Raw genomic sequence first — 18,885 nt, 5'->3', positions numbered from 1 at the left:
GAAGTGAGGTGTTGATCACAAAGTGGGTATAGCTACTTAGGGTAATTACTCTAATTCCTGTGGCTGCTAATGGAATTTCTCATCACAAACATCTTGGATTAGATGAAATCACTTTATTGGTGGGGTCAGCACAAGATGTATGTTTAATAATCCCCTGTATATGCCCTTTACATTTGTTTTCAAAGGCTTTTATATTCAGTACTTCTGTTGTCTCTGTTTAAGTATTTAATATACATATTGTCTATACTCATTGTACGGATGAGGCCCAAGGAGGGCTTGAGTCAAGAGCCCTTGGTTTCTTATTTTCCTTGTTCTTCTTTCTCTCTTTTTTCTTTAGTTTGCTTGTTTCCCTTCCTTCTTCCTTTTTTTGCCTTCTTATTAATTTATATGCCACCTTGGCCACCTTGGTCCCCAAAACGATTTGAATTTGCTTATAAGGTTATATAGAAAAGAGCTAAAATTATAAAATAACCATAGATTTTTAAAAAACAGGGTAGAAGGAAATGGGCATAGATAGGTAAAAGGAGACCAAAAGGAAAATTGGTTAATTGAAATGTGGCCAGATGACATGTTTGAGAAGTAGCAGACTCAGGACTCACCCAGCTAGCCTAGGTTTTCTTTACATCAAGGAAAACTGGATGGTGGCAGCCTTGATGCCTTTCTCTAGTGGTAACCAGGATCCCAGAGCCTTCTCCCACCCCCATTCTCACCACACCCACTAGCCATTGACTCTAGATATCAGGACTCTGATTGTGGAGACAGTTGCCAGCTATAATATAGGATGGAATATGAGGGCTGAAGTCACATGCATAGAATTCTCCTTTTCTCCTATAATCACATCTTTCTTATTTGGACCTATGGTGGATTGATTGCCTTTTTTGTTTGTTTATGGCCAGGGTAGGCAGTGACACAGAGAGGCTGCCTGAGTGGAGTCCCTGTTTTCACTAACGTGGGGTATAAACTGTGCCAAAGAGGTGTTCTGAAGCAGGCCCTCCTTGCCTGCTTCACGGAACTGAAGAATCGTTGGCTTCTGAGTCTGTTCAGTCAGCCTGCTCCCCTCAAACCCTGAAGTTGGGCATGAGGGAACTTCGATGCTCTGCTTTCACCTCCTTGGCAAGGGTGTCCACGGTGAGTTCCGGCTAGTTCCTTTTCACCCAGAGCCCTGAGCTAGACAACAAACAGGAAACTTAAAAGTTACTCCGTCTTCCTGATTCTGGCCCTGGAAACTGAAGCGAGTCCTCAACTGCCTTTTCTCTTCCCAGTGCCCCTCACCAGTCAATGGAGTCTTCCCAGTGAGACAGGCCACCCTCTAAATACAAGGAGAGCACTTCCCAAGATTCCTTATACCCCCTAACACACACACACATCCCCCCAATTTTTTCCCATCAGAAATACCAAACACAGTGTACTGAACTAACCAGAATTGAGACAGACTTCAGTGAAAGTCCTGCCTACCCACAAAATAAATGTGTAAATGGCCTTGCATAAATCACTTTATCCCCTTGGATCTACATTTTCTCAATATGCGGTAGAGAAGATTAGGCCTTACCCTACCTTCTTTGGATAGTACTTGTAAGTTCAAACCAGATAACACATGGCACTTTGTAAACTGGGGAAAGAAAAAAAAAAAGTTGCCATTGAGTCGATTCCAACTCATGACGACCCCATGTCTGTCAGAGAAGAGCTGTGCTCCAAAGGGTTTTCAAAAGCTGATTTTTTGGAAGTCAATCACCAGGCCTTTCTTCTGAGGTACCTCTGGGTGGACTCAAACCTCCAAGCATGATAACTGTTTTTACCACCCAGAGACTTTTGACCAAAAACCAAAACCAAAACCAAAACCAAACCTGTTGTTGTCAAGTCAATTCCCGACTCATAGCGACTATAAATGGCAGGGCCTCTCCTATATCATAATTCCTCCCTCTTCTCATGGAAGTACCATCTCTGGGCTAACAGATAGGTGAAGAGGAGGAGAGGGAAAGTGGATTATCTGCTCTTGGTTTAGTCCTCTACTACATAATTCCAAGCAGGAAGTAGAAGGCAGCGAATGGGAAGACAGGAGAATGGAATGGGAACTTACATTTATTAAGCACGTTAGATGCACGTTGTCCCTGGGTGGTACAGACATTTAATACGTTCAGATGGTAACCAAAAGGTTGGAGATTCGAGTCCACCCAGAGGCATCTTGGAAGAAAGGTCTGGTAATCTTCTTCTAAAAAATTAGCCATTGAAAACCCTGTGGAGCACAATTCTAGTCTGACACACGTGAGGTTGCCATGAGTCAGAATTGACTCAATGGCAACTGGTTAAATAGTTAAATGCCAGTTACTTTATATTTGTTATAATCCTGACCACAACCCCAAGAGGTATATATTCTTTGGGTAATGAAACCAAGCTCATGGTTGTGGCTGACTTGGGGTGCACAGCTGGCAAGTGGCTAAGCGGGCTGTGCACCCATTTCTGTCTGACCACACACTGCTACCAGTTGGACAAGAGACTTTCACAGAGAGGGTTGCCTGTGTTCTTGCTGTTTTATCCTGAGTCGTGAATATGACTGTGTAGGATGTGTACCAGTAAGTCTCAGAAATAGCTGCAGTAACAATGAACACCAGTGTTGGTGGTTCTGGAAGATCGTAAATGAAAGCCTTTAGTCCGATATTTGAAAATGTCAGGATAGTAATTACTGAGATTATCTTAAAGATCAGGCCACTTTTATGAATGGCAACATGATAAAATGGAGGGATCCACCAACTTCTCATTCTAGCTGTAGCTGTGGGATTTGGGGTAGATCAGACCACTCTGTGCCTGTTTGTTGTGTGTCAAAGGGGGATACTAATACTGCTTCTTCCTGCCTTACTATATGCTGTGAGATCAGAAGAGCTGCTAATGTGTCGACAAGTTGTTAAAGTTGCTCCACCCATTTGGGATATCAGTGTGGTCACCTAGAAGAGAGACCATTGTAAGCAGCGGATTTATGAGGGCAACGCAAATACTAAAACCCCCAGTGATAAGCTGGCTTTGCTTTCTAGTCTGCCTTCCAGATGTTTTGTTCAGTTATCTACATACATCTTAGCAAAAGCTGATTAACTCTCTCAGACATCAGTGTCTAACTGTTATTAATGCTCAAGCTGATCAAATTACAATGCTACAGATCCTACTTGTGCTGTTAATATTAGATTTTGGATTCCGGTCTATAATGAATTATTTTTCCTCCATGCATTGGAAAAATTGGTTAGCAGAGTTCATAAGAAAGTTTAATTAGCAGGCTGTTTGTGAAAATAGCGGTTGTGAGTCATCGTTCAGAATGCACTAACATTCTCAGGGTTGAATTTGTTCTTCTGTTCCTTGAGCAACCACACAGGATTCTTGTATTTGGGAAGCTGGTATCTGTGTGCTGCCCACTTGAACTGCACCATGTAATAAACTAATGACAAAAACAGCAGATTTTTAAAATCAGAGAGGAAGAGGTCTAGGGTTTTTGTGTATATCTGCATGTGTCTCCTAAGGGGATATTATGGACCTACGTTAATCCAGCACTGTGTTAGGCAGTATAGTCTAGTGATTAAGAGCTAGACTGCCTGGATTTGCATCCCAGCTTCACCACTTACTAGCTGTATAACCTTAGGCAGGTTCTTAACCTCTCTGTGCCTCAGTTTTTTCATTTGTAAAATAGGGATATTGATAGGGTTATTGTGAGCACTAATATATATAAAACACTTAGAACAGCACTGGGCATATAGTAGTAATATAATTCTTACAGCAGTCCTCTGAGATGTAGGAATTATTAGCCCTATTTTATATCTGAAGAAATAGGCTCAGAAAGGTTAAATAACTTATCCAAGGTCAGACGGCATCTAAGTGGCACAGCAAAATGGAACCCATGTTTGTTTGACTCCAAAGCTTTTTTTTTTTTTTTTGTAGTTTTGCTTTTATTACTTTTTGTTTTTAATTGTGCTTTACGTTAAGTTTACAGTGCAGATTAGTTTCTTATTCAAAAATTTATAGACAAATTGTTTTGTGATATTGGTTGCAATCCCCACATTGTATCAGCATTCTCCCCCTTTGTCTTTCCACCCTGGGTTCCCCGTGTCCGTTTGTCTAGTTTTCCTGTCCCTTCCTGCCTTCTCGTCTTTGCTTTTGGCAGGTGTTGGCCATTTGGCCTCATATACTTCATTTATCTAAGAAGCACGTTCCTCACGTGTGTTATTGTTTGTTTTATAGACCTGTAAAATCTTTGGCTGAAAGGTGGACTTCAGGAGTGGCTTCAGTTCTGAGTTAGCAGGGTGTCCGGGGACCATAGTCTCGGGGGTTCCTCCAGTCTCTGTCAGACTAGTAATTCTGGTCTTTTTTTTTTTTTGTAAATTTGAATTTTGTTCTACATTTTTGTCCCACTCTGTCTGGGACCCTCCATTATGATCCCTGTCAGAGCAGTTGGTGGTGATAGCTGGGCACCATCTAGTTCTTCTGGCCTCAGGCTGCTGGAGGCTGTGGTTCATGAGGTCCAATAGTCCTCTGAACTAATATTTTCCTTGTATTTTTAGTTTTCTTCATTCTCCTTTGCTCTGGATGGGAAAAGCTTGTAATTTTATCTTCTGTACTACACTGCCTTCCAGGGTCATACACCTTGTTAAGTATAGATACTGTGTGTGTGTACCTATAAGTGTGTGCCCCTGTTTGGATGCCTGTACCACCACACACAATTGTGTTTTGTTTTTCCTTGGGTCTTTGGTTCTACTTGTGAAACTCCTTGAACTCAGTGCATGCTGACTACTCACACATGGTAAACTAGAACGAGATTTGTACGACTTGTACCGGCCTAAAAATATATCTTCAGATGTCTAGTCTCTCCCCACTACACATCTCTGTCCTGTATCTACTATCCCAGAAACAAGCCTGTGTGGTATCTTCTGAGAAACAGAATTGTTGACTGTCGCAGTGAAAAGAGACTTTAGACGTATTCTCTGGTTTGGTCTCCTTGTTTGCTATTGGCCTCTCTGGTATCTCAGGAACTGTAGCTCAGAGTTGGGGACCAGACTGCCACCATGCTTAGGGTAATTACATCCTAAGGCAGTTTTCAATACTTTTTGAAGGATGATGTTCATTTGAGAATCCCACTTAAAGTCTTTCTCAAAGGTATGGATAGGTAATATATATTTTTAAAAGGGGATTTGGCGACCACCTACGTTTGGGAAATTAAAGTGAACCAAGTTAAAAAAGGGTTTCTTTTTATCAATACTTCTATGAGTCTATGCTAACAAGCATTATAAATCTTCAAAGGGGTGCTATAATGTACAGCATTATCCAGAGTACCACCTTTTTCTCTCTGGCAGTTTGTGGACTGTACTTTCTGAGTCAGGAGGGGAAAATGGAGCCCCATCAGGAATAAGTTTGGGTGTAGAAGGAAAGGAGGCAATTTAGGCAAGTTCCTACCTCATGACCTCCTTTCTTTTGTAGGAAAGCAGTGGGGTCCTCTCCTGCATGTGGGTGGGTAAGCAGAGGACTTGGCATCCTGGGAAAGTCTTACTCCCTACCAGGAATAACAGAAAATGGTGCCATGGGGCACCGTCTCTCTAGACCAGCACAGTTCCATCATATAGTCTGCATTTTGGTTGAAAATTATTGAATTCTAACTGTGTTCTGAATCTAATTCAAATCATGGGTTTGTTTGGTTTCCTGATGGTCAGGATGACCTTTCGTTTTCCATTGCCTAGAAGAGTGAGCTATCAGAAGGCGTTTACGTTTTTTGATTCTCACAACATTCCTGGATACACCTTCATCTTTACCTTTACCAGGTATTTGACTCAGTGTAATAAAGCTGGTCATACTTGCTTGGTGTAGCCATTCCCCAAGAAGCCCTTAGCTTTCTGGAAAATCAAAGAAAATGACTTTCCTCCTCAATTCCTACCCTGCAGACCCATTTCTGCATGAGTTCTTTTGGTTTTGTTTTCGTTTTTTTTTTTTTTTTTGGTGGGGTGGGGGTTTGTTTGCCTTATTTCTTACCCTGAAAGCTGAATGATAATGAAAACAGAAAATACACCTTTGCTTCTGTTTCTTTTCTTTTTCATGGATGTTGGAAATTCTTTTTAACTTTTATTGGGATCAAGCTTAGCTGTCAGACCATTGTCGTAAGATTCATGCCTGGTACTTTGCTATCAGCGAACTCCTTGATTGGAACTGGAGTATTCTTCTTCGGATCTCACGTAACTATTAATGGTAGGACGAAGCCGGTCTTTCAGAAATGGCGCACTGACAAAGATTTTCTGAGAAAGTCATTCTCAGGCTGACGTTTGATATCTGACGTATCTCTGTACAGACAAGTTATTTCATCTCCTTCATTGAAACTTGTGAATTTTCTTTTACTTAGAAGCAGTTATAATAGATTCATACTCAGTTAATATTTGTGAAGCATCTACTTTGTACCAAGCCCTCTCATATAACTTATCTCGTTTTAATCTAAATCCCAACATGATATCAGAAGCCTCCACATGCCCTTTGTAAGAATGATATCTAGTGGGAGTTTTTGCAGCCATTGTTTTAGTGTTAAATACAGCGGTTCCTTTCACCCACCGACATTTCACATACAATCTCCTTTGGCCCAAAGGCTAATTACAGTGTATGTAGGTTAGTATTAATCTGATAATTTTTTCTGCCTCTTCTTGCTTGCTTGCTAAACCCTGGTCTTTAACATTGGCTATATTTCTGGGATCACCTGTTGGTTTGCATCCACTCTGAGTGGAAAGTCTTGTCTGTCTGACATCCAGAACTTCGTTTCACATGAGGGCAAGCCAACCAAGAATGAAGAATTCTGGTTCATTTTTCTGGCTAACTGGGAGTTTGCCAAAATCCTCCTCTTTTTGTTTCAACTCTTGTTAAAAATATTTTTAAATGTGTGACTATTCTTTCCTGTCTTGTAAGAATATTCTAAACATAATTTAATGTTACTTCGGTTATCCTTCATTGCCCCAGGGTCGTCAGTCTGACTGTTGCTTCTTTCTGTATGATAAATGCCGAAGGTGAGATAGTTGTCACTGAGGCTTCTATTGTCCCTAGACGTTACCTAGAAGATTTTCTTACTTTCAGTTTATTGTTTTCACTAAGTACTTGATATTAGCCTTTTATCTTATGAATTGCTTTTTTTTTTCCTGAACAGACAGAAGAAAAATAGAGTTCAGCTTAGTTCAGTTTTTCTTTTATTAGGTTTATTACTGAAATGTATATTTGAAGACCTGTCATTTTGAGCAACTTATTTTACAGGATAAACCAAAAGGAAGGGGAAAAAAAAAAAAAACTTCTTTTGAGAATTGTGTTTTTTTTGTTTTTTTTTTTTTAAGCTAATGGTGTAGCTTTGTAACTGGTGCTTCCAGCTTTGGGGACTACTGGAAAGCATTGTATGCATTCTGTGAATTTCCATGTGATTTGCCCCAGTAGCAGAAGCATCGTTTAACATCTACTTGAACAGTTTGGTTGGTATCCTCTCTGAAATGAGGAAACTCTGTTAAAAGCCTTTGGGCGCTCTGGAGCTGGGTGAACTTGTGCCATGGGAGCTGAGTTCTCCAGGCATTGATCTCCTTGGCTGTAAATGGGAAAGATAATGCCTACATTGTAGGATTGTTTTAGGGTGTAGATGAGATGATAGATGTAAAGTGTTTGGTACGATGCCTGGCACATAGGGGACACTCAAAAAATGATAACTGTTTTTGTTACTGTTCATTCATTTATTGAATTCATTCATTCATTCAACATAGATTTCTTGAAAGCCTACTATGTGCCAGATATTGGTCATGTCAGGATTAATAAGACCAGTTCAAAGGAACTTAGTGTCCATTGAGAAATGCATTCAGTTCAACCAGCTTGTATTGAATGCCTACTGTGGGTCAGGCACTTTGCTTGATGACATCTTGATACCACATGATGAACCTTAACTTCTGAGAAATTACATCTACTTAGGAAGCCAGCATGTAGCCTCTGGAAATAACCCAGGACTGGCTCAAGGTAATTTTAAATACTTTGGGAATTCAAAATAAAGGCTGGATCCTGTCTTTTCTAGTAGTCTAATTGGTAGAGAGCAGACACACTCTGAAATTTCAGATGCCTAAAGAACATTGAGGTGGATAATAACAACCCATCTGCTAATGATTCTTGAATCTCTGCCAGAGGTAAGAGGGAGACTTCATATATGCATCTGAGGACAGATTCAACTTAGAAATGGTATTCTTAGTCTAGGTTGATACCAACAACCAGTGACCTACTGGAAGTAATGGCTGTAAACTAAGTGTGAGCCCTTTCTTTTCAAGGGATGCTCATGCTGTCTACTCTTCCTGGAATGACCTTCTCTACCTGTTGTCCTTCTTTGTCTATTGTCTGGCTATCATCTATCAGTCTTTTTAAATCAGTGTTAAGCTCAGGTATCGTATCCTCCAGAATGCCCTCTGTCCTCCCCTCTGTCATAACACTTAACCATACTCTTATCATGGTTGATTCATAGGTCAGTGGACTTTTCTACTAGACCATAAACTCCTTGCTTCCTCCCTGATCTTCAGTTTACTCATCTGTCAAAGAAGGGACTTAAAGAGGATTGATCTTAAAAGTCCTTTCTAAGACTATCACTCTGTCATGCATAAGATCCAGCTTGACAGGCCCAACCAAGTTGGGAGGTGGGAATGGGATACTTTGGAATAGATATTGAAATTAAATGCAAGGAACAAGGACTTGGGAATTAGTACTAAAAAATGTACCTCTCTCAAAGCCTCATGCACACTGTACTATGTCAGGCCAGGTGTTTAGCATGTAAATGAGCACATGTTCAGGAAACCAGGGCACAGCAGAAAGTGTACAGGCTCTGGAGTCAGATAGATCTGGATATAACTCTCTGGATAAGTAACCTTGAGCCTTAGTAACCTTAGTAACCTGTCTGGGCCTTAGTTTCCTCTTCGATGTTGAAATGTCTGCCTCAGAGAGTTATAAATATTTCAGTAATGATGTATGTAAAGGGCTTTGCCCATAGTAGGTACTCAATAAATAATCAACATCAGGGCAACTAACAACAACAAATTATACTTATTTTAGACCCAATGCCTACAGCTGATTTCAGTTTATTCTGATTTCTAGTGAGAAAACATAAACGATGTGGATTATCCGAGTCATACCCCCTAGCTTTCTTCTGCTGCCTGATCTTCATTCTCTCCCTTTGGACCCCCCCATAGCAAGTCCGCCTCTGCCTTCCCATAACAGCCTTTCAAATATTAGAAGGGCTTTGAGCGCTTCTGGAATCTTCTCTAGAATCCTTCTCTCCTCCATCGCCCACAGACTATGAGATATAGCTCATAGAATCGGGTTCCCTACCTCCTAACAAGTTCCTCCAGAGGCGGGTAAGACACTGTTAAACAAGATTCTGCTGCTCTTTCTGGTCCCTTTCTGTTTGGTATGTGGGAGATTCGAGGTGAATATACATGTGAATAGATAGTAGTCATTCATCCACTCAATAGACATTTACTGGATATCCAACAATATCACAGACCCTTTGGTAGGTCCTTTAGGAACAGAGATGAATAAAACATTATCTTGGCCTCCAGTTGCTCCCAATCTAGTGGGGAACAGAGAGACATATTAAGAGATGGTTTTGAAAGAGTATGTCAGTGAAAGTGTTCATGTGACCCTCAGTCTTGAGGAGAGAGTCAGAGTGGTTTTTATGTACATCTTATTCACTAGCACTGTCAAATCAGCTTGAAGAAAGCAGGGGTGCCCCTTTCCTCTTTTCAGTCATTTGACAGGTGTGATGGTGGGTTGCTGTCATGTTCACTTGTGCTGTTGCTCCAACACACCAAGCATGCTCCTGCCTCAGGACCTTTGCACATGAGATTTACTCTGCCTGAAATGCCCTTCACTCAGATAGCCATGGGGCTAGCTGCCTTCTTTCCCTCAGGTCTCTGCTCACATATTACCTTAGTACTGAGGCTTTACCTGACCATCCTATTTAAAACCTGCAACCCCATCCCCACACTGCCTTTCCCCCTTCTCTACTTTATTTTCTCCCTAGAACTCATCATCATCTCCCAAACTTTATATTTCACATACATGTTTCTTGTCTGTCTTCCCTACTCCCAATCAGAATACAAGCTCAGTGATGGCGGAAACCAAGTAGGTTTTGTTCACTGCCAGGTATGTTTCGTATTCCCAGTGAATGGAACTATGCCTGGCATATAACACATGTTCAGTAAATATCTGTGGGATAAATTAATTTCATGCTTGAATTCAGCACTCAGGTTGGAATGTCATCCTTCTGATAGGGGAGCCCTGTGAAATTTCTACTCTGTCTTCAGAGCCCAGTTCAAATAGGTCCACCTCCATGAAACCTGTCCTATTCTGCTTAGTCAAAATCAGTCTCTATTTCCTCTCTGTTCCTATATAGCTTTAAAAGAAAAAAATCTCTAGTATATTTATTATTTGCTGGGCTATAATTAGTTCTTACGTCTATCTTCCCCCTCTGCAGAATAAGCCCCCTGAAGGCAGGAATAATTTTTGGTCATTTTTGCCCCTCCCCCATAGCATCTAGCACTTAGCAGGTGCCAGATGCATGTATAATTTGTGTGTCTATTGCATATTATATGCATCAACTCTAAAAGAAAAGCATCAGAAACATTCTTTGCCTTGAAGGAAGTTAGGACCTCACTGAGAGATGCTATCCACATAGGCAACGGTGTAAGCCAGTATTTAATGGAGCACGGGGAGGGGAGGAAAAGGCACTAACATCTACTATCTGTTATGTGCCAGGCATTTTATATGCATTATCTCTTTTAATACTCATAATAACCCCTTGAAACAATATTATTAACCCCATTTTACAGATAAGAATCATGAAACAGAAAGAAGCAAATTAAGAATGCAAAACTTTGAGAAAAAAAGAAATAGACATTTTGAGAGCTTTTCCATCAGAGCTTCCCTTCCCTGTTACTATGAGTCGGGTATGTGGTTTTTCCAGAAACCAAGGCCCAACGAGGTTCATTTAACTTGGCCAGGGTCACAGAGCAGTCAGCTGAAGAACTGAGATTCAGACCCACCTCTGATCACCTCCCAAGTCCCTTCTTTCAGTTGTTTCACATTATACTTTAAACCAATGCTTCCGAACTTTAATGTGCATTTGAATCATCTGAGAATCTTGTTGAAATGTAGACTTTGATTCACTAGGTCTGAGATGGGGCCTGAGGGTCTGCATTTCTAAGTTCCCAGGTGATGTCAATGCTGCTGGTACCAGGAGCACACTTTGAGTTACCAGTTGCCGTGGAGTCGATTCCGACTCATGGCGACCCCATGTATGTCAGAGTAGAACTGTGCTCCACTGGGTTTTCAGTGGCTGATTTTTGCAAGTAGATTGCCAAGCCTTTCTTCTCAGGCACCTCTGGGTGGACGTAAACCTACAACCTCTCAGTTAACAGCCAAGCATGTTAACCGTTTGCACCACCCAGAGACTGCTCTATACAATTGTGGTTGTTGTGCGCTGCCATCAAGTAGACTGTTGCAGCAAGGCTTTAAACCATACTTAGTTTGAGGCAGTTCTGTGAACTACCAAACAAAAATAAATCCTCTGACTAGTTGACTCTAGCAACACTGCATTTACCAGGGGAAAAGTCAGGACCCAGACTGACCGATACTGTTGGTATGACCAACACAGAGGTGGGATGGGAAGGAGTAGAGCCATAGGCACTTCAGGCCTGAAGGCATCCGCAGTCTGTCAGTGTTAAGAAGGGGAAGAGACCCCAACGCAGGGTGAGTGAGTCCTGTTGAGTCCTTGCCCTATGCCAGACATTCTGCCGGCCACTCACAGAGAGACAAACCGGTGTGGAGAGAGAGCACGAGCTGGGAAGTCGCACAGCCCCGGGTTCATTCAAATCCTAGCCCTAGGTCCTACTAGCTGGTGGACTTTGGGCAGGTTATTTAACATTTCTTAGTCTCATTCTCCTCACCTGCAAAATGGGCCTGACGATACCAGTTTGTCCAGAGTTAAATGAGGTACTGTTAGTAGGCCACTTAGCACAGTACCTGGCACTAAGTCGGCACTGAATAAACCAGAGCTGCTATTATTCCACTTGGTAATATAGTTAATCGTCACTGCGATCCTTTGATTAGGAGGATTAAGGGATTATCCGTATTTTTCCAGATAAGGGAAGAGGCTGATGAAGTTTAAATGACTTAACCAAGGTTATACAGCAAGCGTGGTTTATAAACACACACACATTTATGTATGCAGTAACAGTCACAGATCTCTCTGACCCTCTTTTGAGTGTGTTCAGGTCGATTCTGAGGCAGCTGACAGCAGGGAAAGGCATCTGAGGACGGGCAGGGAAGAGTCCTAGGCTTAGTTGGCTGCAGCTGACCCAGTGTGTGGATTACTGTGATACAGGTGATCTTGAGGTGACTGGGGATTTCATCATGTGCTCTGAGAACAGAATTTCAGCCTGAGCTAGGGGTTCTAACATCCACAAAAATTCCTTACTCAACTCAGAAGGTTTTGTCAACAGCAGCTACCCATCTGGCCACCCCCTCAGGGCCTTGGCAGATGAGGGGAATGGCTGTTAGGTTTCTGGAGAAGGACTGTTTTTGAAGAGAGAAAGAGCAATGTGTGCAGGTTGGCAGTGCAGAAATGCTGAGGTTCCTTCCGGCCAGCCCTGTGAGGGAACAGTTTCTCTGCTGCTGCAGTTGGCCATGAGAATGTCAGGATTAGGAATAATCCCCATGATCCCAAAGGCAAGGAAAAAAACACTTTTTTCCAGAATGGATAGAAAAATGAAGGATTATAATCAGCAATGATCTCAACACTTTCTAGAATTTGAATACAGTGAAAAATATTAGCACAAACTACTGAAAATAATTTACTTTTTCTAAAACGCTCAAAAAAAAAGCCTCGGAATATTAGAACATATTAGTTCAAATGGGGTAACTGTGGTAAAGGAAGAGGGTACTAGATATGGAGTCAAAGGATCTACATCAGGGGTCAGCAGACTACACCTTACGAGCCTAATCCAGCCCACTGCCTGTTTTTCTAAATAAAATTTGATTGGAACACACCTGCACTTATTCATTTATATATTGTCTATGGCTCCTTTCATACTGCGATAGCAGAGTTAAGTAGTTGTAACAGAGACCTTATGACTTATCGAGCCTAAACTGTTTATTGTCTTGTCCTTTACAGAACAAGTTTGCTGACCCCTGACTAGATGAGAACCCATTTTCTCAGAGCTTCAGTTTCCACATCTGTAGAATGTGGAAACAGCCATGATTGTCAAGAGAATCAGATGGTATAGAATAGGCGGGAAGGCACTCTGTAAACTCAGAATCTCTGTAGAAAGGTGGGCCCAGGTGGCTTTTATTGTTCATCTCATCTGTGCTGGAGGAGAACCCACTCAGGACATTCTATGTGTTTTGCTTTCCAATCCCTGGTGTCAGCTTGTTTTCATGTTCTCCCTTTCTCACAAGTGCAGAATGAATTCCCCATGTACTCCTTCCCCAACCCTGCCTCCCCCAAACATCCTGGTCATTTGCAAATACAAAACATTCTGGTCACATGCTTCTAGAAATGGAGAATTAGTATAAATGAGCACATCCGTCCTTTCACCTATCACATACTTGTTGACTACCTACTGTGTGCAAGGATACAAACTTTTATAAGCCATATCTTGTGGGGAGAAGTTTTTGGTTTCTAAGGGGAGACAATATATATACAAATTATTATAACTGAATAGAAATGTTGCCTTGTCATAGTGGGAGGACACCTATGTGTGCATGTGTGTGCATGCCTGTGTGTGTGTTACACAAACAAAAATATTAAGGTTCAGATTCTTGTTAAAACAAGAACCTGTTTAAATCTAAAATATGATGAAGTGCTTTAAAATGTAGCCATTGTGTTTAACATTTTCCCCTTGGAAACTACATTCTGAATTTAAGTTTCCTTCCCAAACTGCCCAGAGTGCATTTCCTGCCCATGCATGGTAACTGGGGACCCCTCACCCAAGCCTGCTGGGCAGAGCAATAGGAACTGGTCAAATGGAAGAATTGTAGGTCATCTTGGCATCAAGGAGCCAGGTACTCACTATAGTTTCTGAATCTTGAAGACAGCCCTCATTTCCTCATTTTATAACATTTTATTTTTTCAATAAAGGTGATTAAATAAATACAACTTTAGTGATTTAATTTTTTTATTTGTTCAACTTGTCATCAAAATAAATTCATAAATTGGGGGAAAATAAACTTTATTTCAATTTTCCATTCTGAAAATACTGTTGCCATACCTATACGATCAAATCTTTGCTACTGCTGATGAAGGGAGACGATGCAGCTATTTGGAGAAAAAAAAGAGAAAAGAATAAAAGGACCTTATTAATTTCTGGAATGCAGATACACACACACACTTAGCTCTAGGCTCCAGACTGGGTCCCCCGGGCCCTCCCAGCACAGCAGCTCTCTTTGTCCCCATGGAAATAGTGTTGGTATTCTTGTGAATGTGTTTCGTCTGTATTTTCTATATACATTTAAGTGCAGAACTGCAAATCCAAAACTCATCACCAATATATAGCCACCAGAGTTAAAATTCTTCCTCATTTTACTCTCCCCCACTACTAAAAAAGTTTCTAAAAAAATGAGACTTGGGTTTTTATATTTTCCACCTAGGGATTTAATCCTCTCCAGAGTGTTTTAAGGAAGGATCCGTGGTGGCACAATGGTTAAAGGCACCCGGCTGCTAACCGAAAGGTCGATGGTTCGAACCTACCAGCCGGTTTGAGGAAGAAAGATGGGCAGTCTGCTTCCGTAAAGATTTACAGCTTTGGAAACCCCATGCGGCAGTTAGTACTGCTCTGTCCTGTAAGGTCGCTATGAGTCAGCATTGACTCGATGGCAGTGAGTTTGGTTTGGTTTTGGGGTTTAGAGTGTTTTAAAAGAGAATGTTTAGATCCGTACAGCATTTTTTATTAGACCTAGCTGGACTCCTGTGGTGGTGATAAGCACGTGAAGAAAGCCTGTTCCTGAACTAGGCTAACCACAGGTAGGGTTCCATTGTGCTGCCAGTTTATCTCATATCTTTCAACTCACAGGCAAGTTTTTCCACCTCTGCATTCCTCTTGTTCAGTGCGTTCTGTTGTAGTGTTTGCAGCTCATTATTTTATGTCAAGGAGAATCTCCAGTCGTTCTTTTCCCCTTCCCTTCTGGAATGATGTTCATCTGGTTTTTAGTTTTCTCGGAAAGTACCTTCATTCATGATGTTAAATGCAGTCTCTCTCTAAACCTAGAGCAGGTGATGACAGTACAGTTGTGCTAATTTCAGTCAGGTACTAAGGTGGCAGTGGGTTTGGGACTGATACAAGCAGGTGGGCTGATATGACACATCTTACTGCCCAGGAGTCCCTTGCCTCATTTGACCTTCAGAGCCTTTCTAGGACTTAAACCGTTTCCTTGGGTCCGAGTGTGTGTATTTTCCTTCTTCCAGAAGCAAAGGTCTAAAACAAAGGTAAAATATAGAGTGTAACAATCCCAGGCACTGTATTTTAGATTTCAATACATAGATGACTAATTTTAGAAAGAAGGATAGTGTATCAGGGAACATGCATTGCTGGTAAGCATGATAAATTCCTCCGCATATATTCCATCAAGATGATGGATCAGGACCTGTTTCATTATGAGTTAAGTCTAATGTTTGTTGTTAACTGGTGAGTGTTTTATTTATATTTTTTCCTATTTTCATTTTAATTTTACACAAATTAAATTAGACTTGATAGATTGACTGTCTAACCACTCTCCTAGTGCTCATACATAAGGTTTATCATTGAGATAACAGCTTTAAAAAATGCACTTTAAAGCAGCTAAACTTGGTGCATGGTTGTTTAAAAGAAGTGATCATAAAAGTATTTTTGTACAGCAGTTTTTAGGGCCTCTCTTGTATATAAGGTAAATATGACTGAGAAATTTGCATGCTGAAAATTGCCTTAAGTAGATGAATTTAGTTAGGCTTGATGAGGTAGAGCCAATGAAATTAGTCTCTTGTATTTTTGTATTTGCAAAATAGAGTTTCTCAGAACATGTGGCAGGGTCTTGGAATTCACACGCACACTTCACACACTCTCTCTGACATAGTGCGTGAGCACACACACACACACACACACACACACACACACCACTCACACACCACACATACACAGTGAAGTGGAAAGAGAAGGGTCCCTGCAGCTAGAGTGTGCTCAGCATCCTCTTCTCATTCTTCAGTTACTGATTTTGGCTAGTGAAGGGCGTATTTTGCAAAGTTTGCCCCTGTCTTTCCTAGTCTTACCCTGTTCTTTCAAAAGGACAAAGGAATATCCTAATGGAAAGTGTTGTCATTTTGGGTTTCCCATTTTGGGAACAAATGTGATTGAGTTTCCTCCTGCTTCTCTTTGCTTCCACTCTGACAAAGGATAATGAAGTCGCCCATTTTCTGATCCAGAACCCAACTTGTTTTCCCAGGTTCCCTCCTACAACCAACACAAACACAGACATTTACCAGCAAAACAGAAGCTGTTGGAAAGATTTTTTGGCTGCTGAAATGGGCTCCTGTCACCAGGACATGGCAGGCTTTTTGCTGTATTGTCTCCCAGCCCTGGCCCCGGTACTCCAAAGAGAGCTTTATGTAATCAGTCTTTCCTGACATGTGATGTCCTGTCATTTTCCTCCCCTTTGGCTCTGCTGCCACCCACAAATCAATAACATTGCCTGGGAAGTTCAAGTTGGTTTTTGCAGCCACCCCAAGCTCTGTGTTTCTTAAAGGGTATGTCAGAAAATGTAAAGTTTCCTAATGATATTTCTGGCTGATGACACATGGCAGAGCTGATGGACTATTTATAATCAGTGGCACGATCGCAAGCACATTATTTTTATTTCACTTAGGGGGGAGCCCTGTCACTTGCAACCTCTCTTTGCAGACAAGTTGATGCCATCTCCACCTAAAGTAGCTAAATCCTCTTTGCAGAAATCGTTCGCACTCTCCCCTTTGTGTTAGGAGCTCCCCAGTTCCAATAGAAACCTTTCGTTTTGGGGTTCTTTTTTTGGATTGTTCTTTGCATGGGGGTATAATGAGGGCATGGAATGATTTGTAGCAACTGTTTAAAATTCTGGCCATGGTCTGTACCCTTCACTATAATCATCTCCAGTCATTGCTCAGATCCTGCGGCTTCCCTTTGAGTGTGGGTGTGGCTGGCATGACTGAGGCAACAGACATAGCTACTCTGTCCAGCGCTTGCCCCAGTTTCAGTCCTGAACATAGCTTAGCTGTCTTTCATTGAGCGCCTCCTATGTTCTAGGCACCGTGGGCATTTTGTAAACAATACCTCACTTAAACCTTTCAGACCTCTCTGAGGTTGAATGCTGTTATGTCCAGAGTAGAGATGTAGGGGATAAAAAAAAAAAAAAAGATTAAATGACTTCTCTCCAAATTCACACAGCTAGTAGGGAAAGCCCCAGGATTCCAGTTCAAATGTGTCCTAACAAATCATACCTGCTCTTTCCACTACCCGCCCCGCCCCCGCCACTTCTTCCTTATTATGTGCACATTTGTATGTATCTGGCATAGATGGTCCAGTGCATTTACCCCTTCCCAGCTCAGGCAGCTCATGTGAGTTTAGAGGCAGGCCAGAGTGAGAGATGGAAGAATTGGAAAACTCTCACCCTGGGGGTAATACCAAAATATACTAGAATATTATATATATACTAGAAAAGAGTGTTTACTTTCTGCAATGGAAAGTGTTGCCTCTTGAAAAGATACTGAGTTTCTTTCTTTCTCTCTCTCTCTTTTAATATGTTTCTACAGGACAGAGTTTAGGGTACGGATTTGTTAACTATATTGATCCAAAGGATGCAGAGAAAGCCATCAACACTTTAAATGGACTCAGACTCCAGACCAAAACCATAAAGGTAAGAGGTGATGTGCTGGCTCCTGATTTGGGAGGCAATGGTTAAATTTCATCCCTTTGATCTAATAAATCCAGGCTGTATGAGAGCTAGAGGTGCTGCTCTTTATTTGGTCAAAGAACATTTACCAGCCACCTGTACTAAGTAGGAACACAGACCATTACAGGAGAGTGAGGTAATAGCTAAGTGAAAGGAAAGGACCAAGAGCTGTGGGAACTCCAATCCCGAGGGAAGAGGGGTGTAAGAGAGGAGTACCCCACCAAGAGGGCCTGTGAACCTGAGTCTGCCAAGATGGCCAGAACTGAGCCAAAGGAAGAAGCTGAGGCAGAGAAGCCACTCTGGGCAGAGGCAATAGCACAGGCAAAGCTGTGAAAATGTACAAAAACATGACAAGCCAGGGGCAGCATATAAAACTGTGTGGCCTAATTTTGGATGGGAAGGTAATGAAAAGATGAGGATGGGAAAGTGGGCAGGGGCCAAGTCAGGAGGTGTGTGCCAGGCGGGCAAGCTCGGCCTTTACTTAAGAGTGGAAAGGACCCTCCTAACCAAGACTCCAAAAGGGAAAATCAGTTATAGGTAAAGGCATTAGTGTAATAGGAATGGGTACTATAAAATTGATGGGAACATAGTAAAGGAACAACAGAAAAAGTAACATTCCAGCAATCTGAAAATAACCAGCCCAGTAGATAATATCTCAAGAGGGTTTGTTTTTAAGACAAAAAAGCAAAACAGTTACCCAGAGCCTGCTCCTCCAGATGGAGGTTTCTGAGGCTGGATTGTCGCTCTCGGTTCAGACTTCACGTAGTGGGGATCCTTCAAGAGGTGGTGCTGTTTGCTTCAGGGGCCCCCTTGGGCAGCCTGTGGTGTTCTGGAAGAAACCTGCCTTCTCCTCAGCCCACTTCCCTTCTTCCCCACCTCCAGGCAGCCTCCTGTTTGAGGGCAGCTGCCAGCCGATTAACGAGG

General features: G+C 41.8%; 1 protein-coding gene across 6 annotated transcripts in view; it reads left to right on the top strand.

The window, feature by feature from the left end:
• The window catches only part of ELAVL4 (ELAV like RNA binding protein 4), a 97,575-nt gene that overhangs the window by 55,823 nt on the left and 22,867 nt on the right, over positions 1-18,885 (top strand). For all 6 annotated transcript variants that reach the window (XM_004371756.2, XM_004371758.2, XM_023727091.1 and 3 more), the window contains exon 3: positions 17,822-17,925. In XM_004371756.2, the coding sequence (XP_004371813.2) occupies positions 17,822-17,925 (104 nt within the window). The remainder of the gene's footprint in view (positions 1-17,821; positions 17,926-18,885) is intronic.

This window comes from Trichechus manatus, unplaced genomic scaffold (assembly GCF_000243295.1).
Source record: "Trichechus manatus latirostris isolate Lorelei unplaced genomic scaffold, TriManLat1.0 scaffold00015, whole genome shotgun sequence".
NCBI classification, from domain to species: domain Eukaryota; kingdom Metazoa; phylum Chordata; class Mammalia; order Sirenia; family Trichechidae; genus Trichechus; species Trichechus manatus.
The sequence above is the reverse complement of the archived record's forward strand: the minus strand, read 5'-3'. Positions and strand labels throughout refer to the sequence as shown.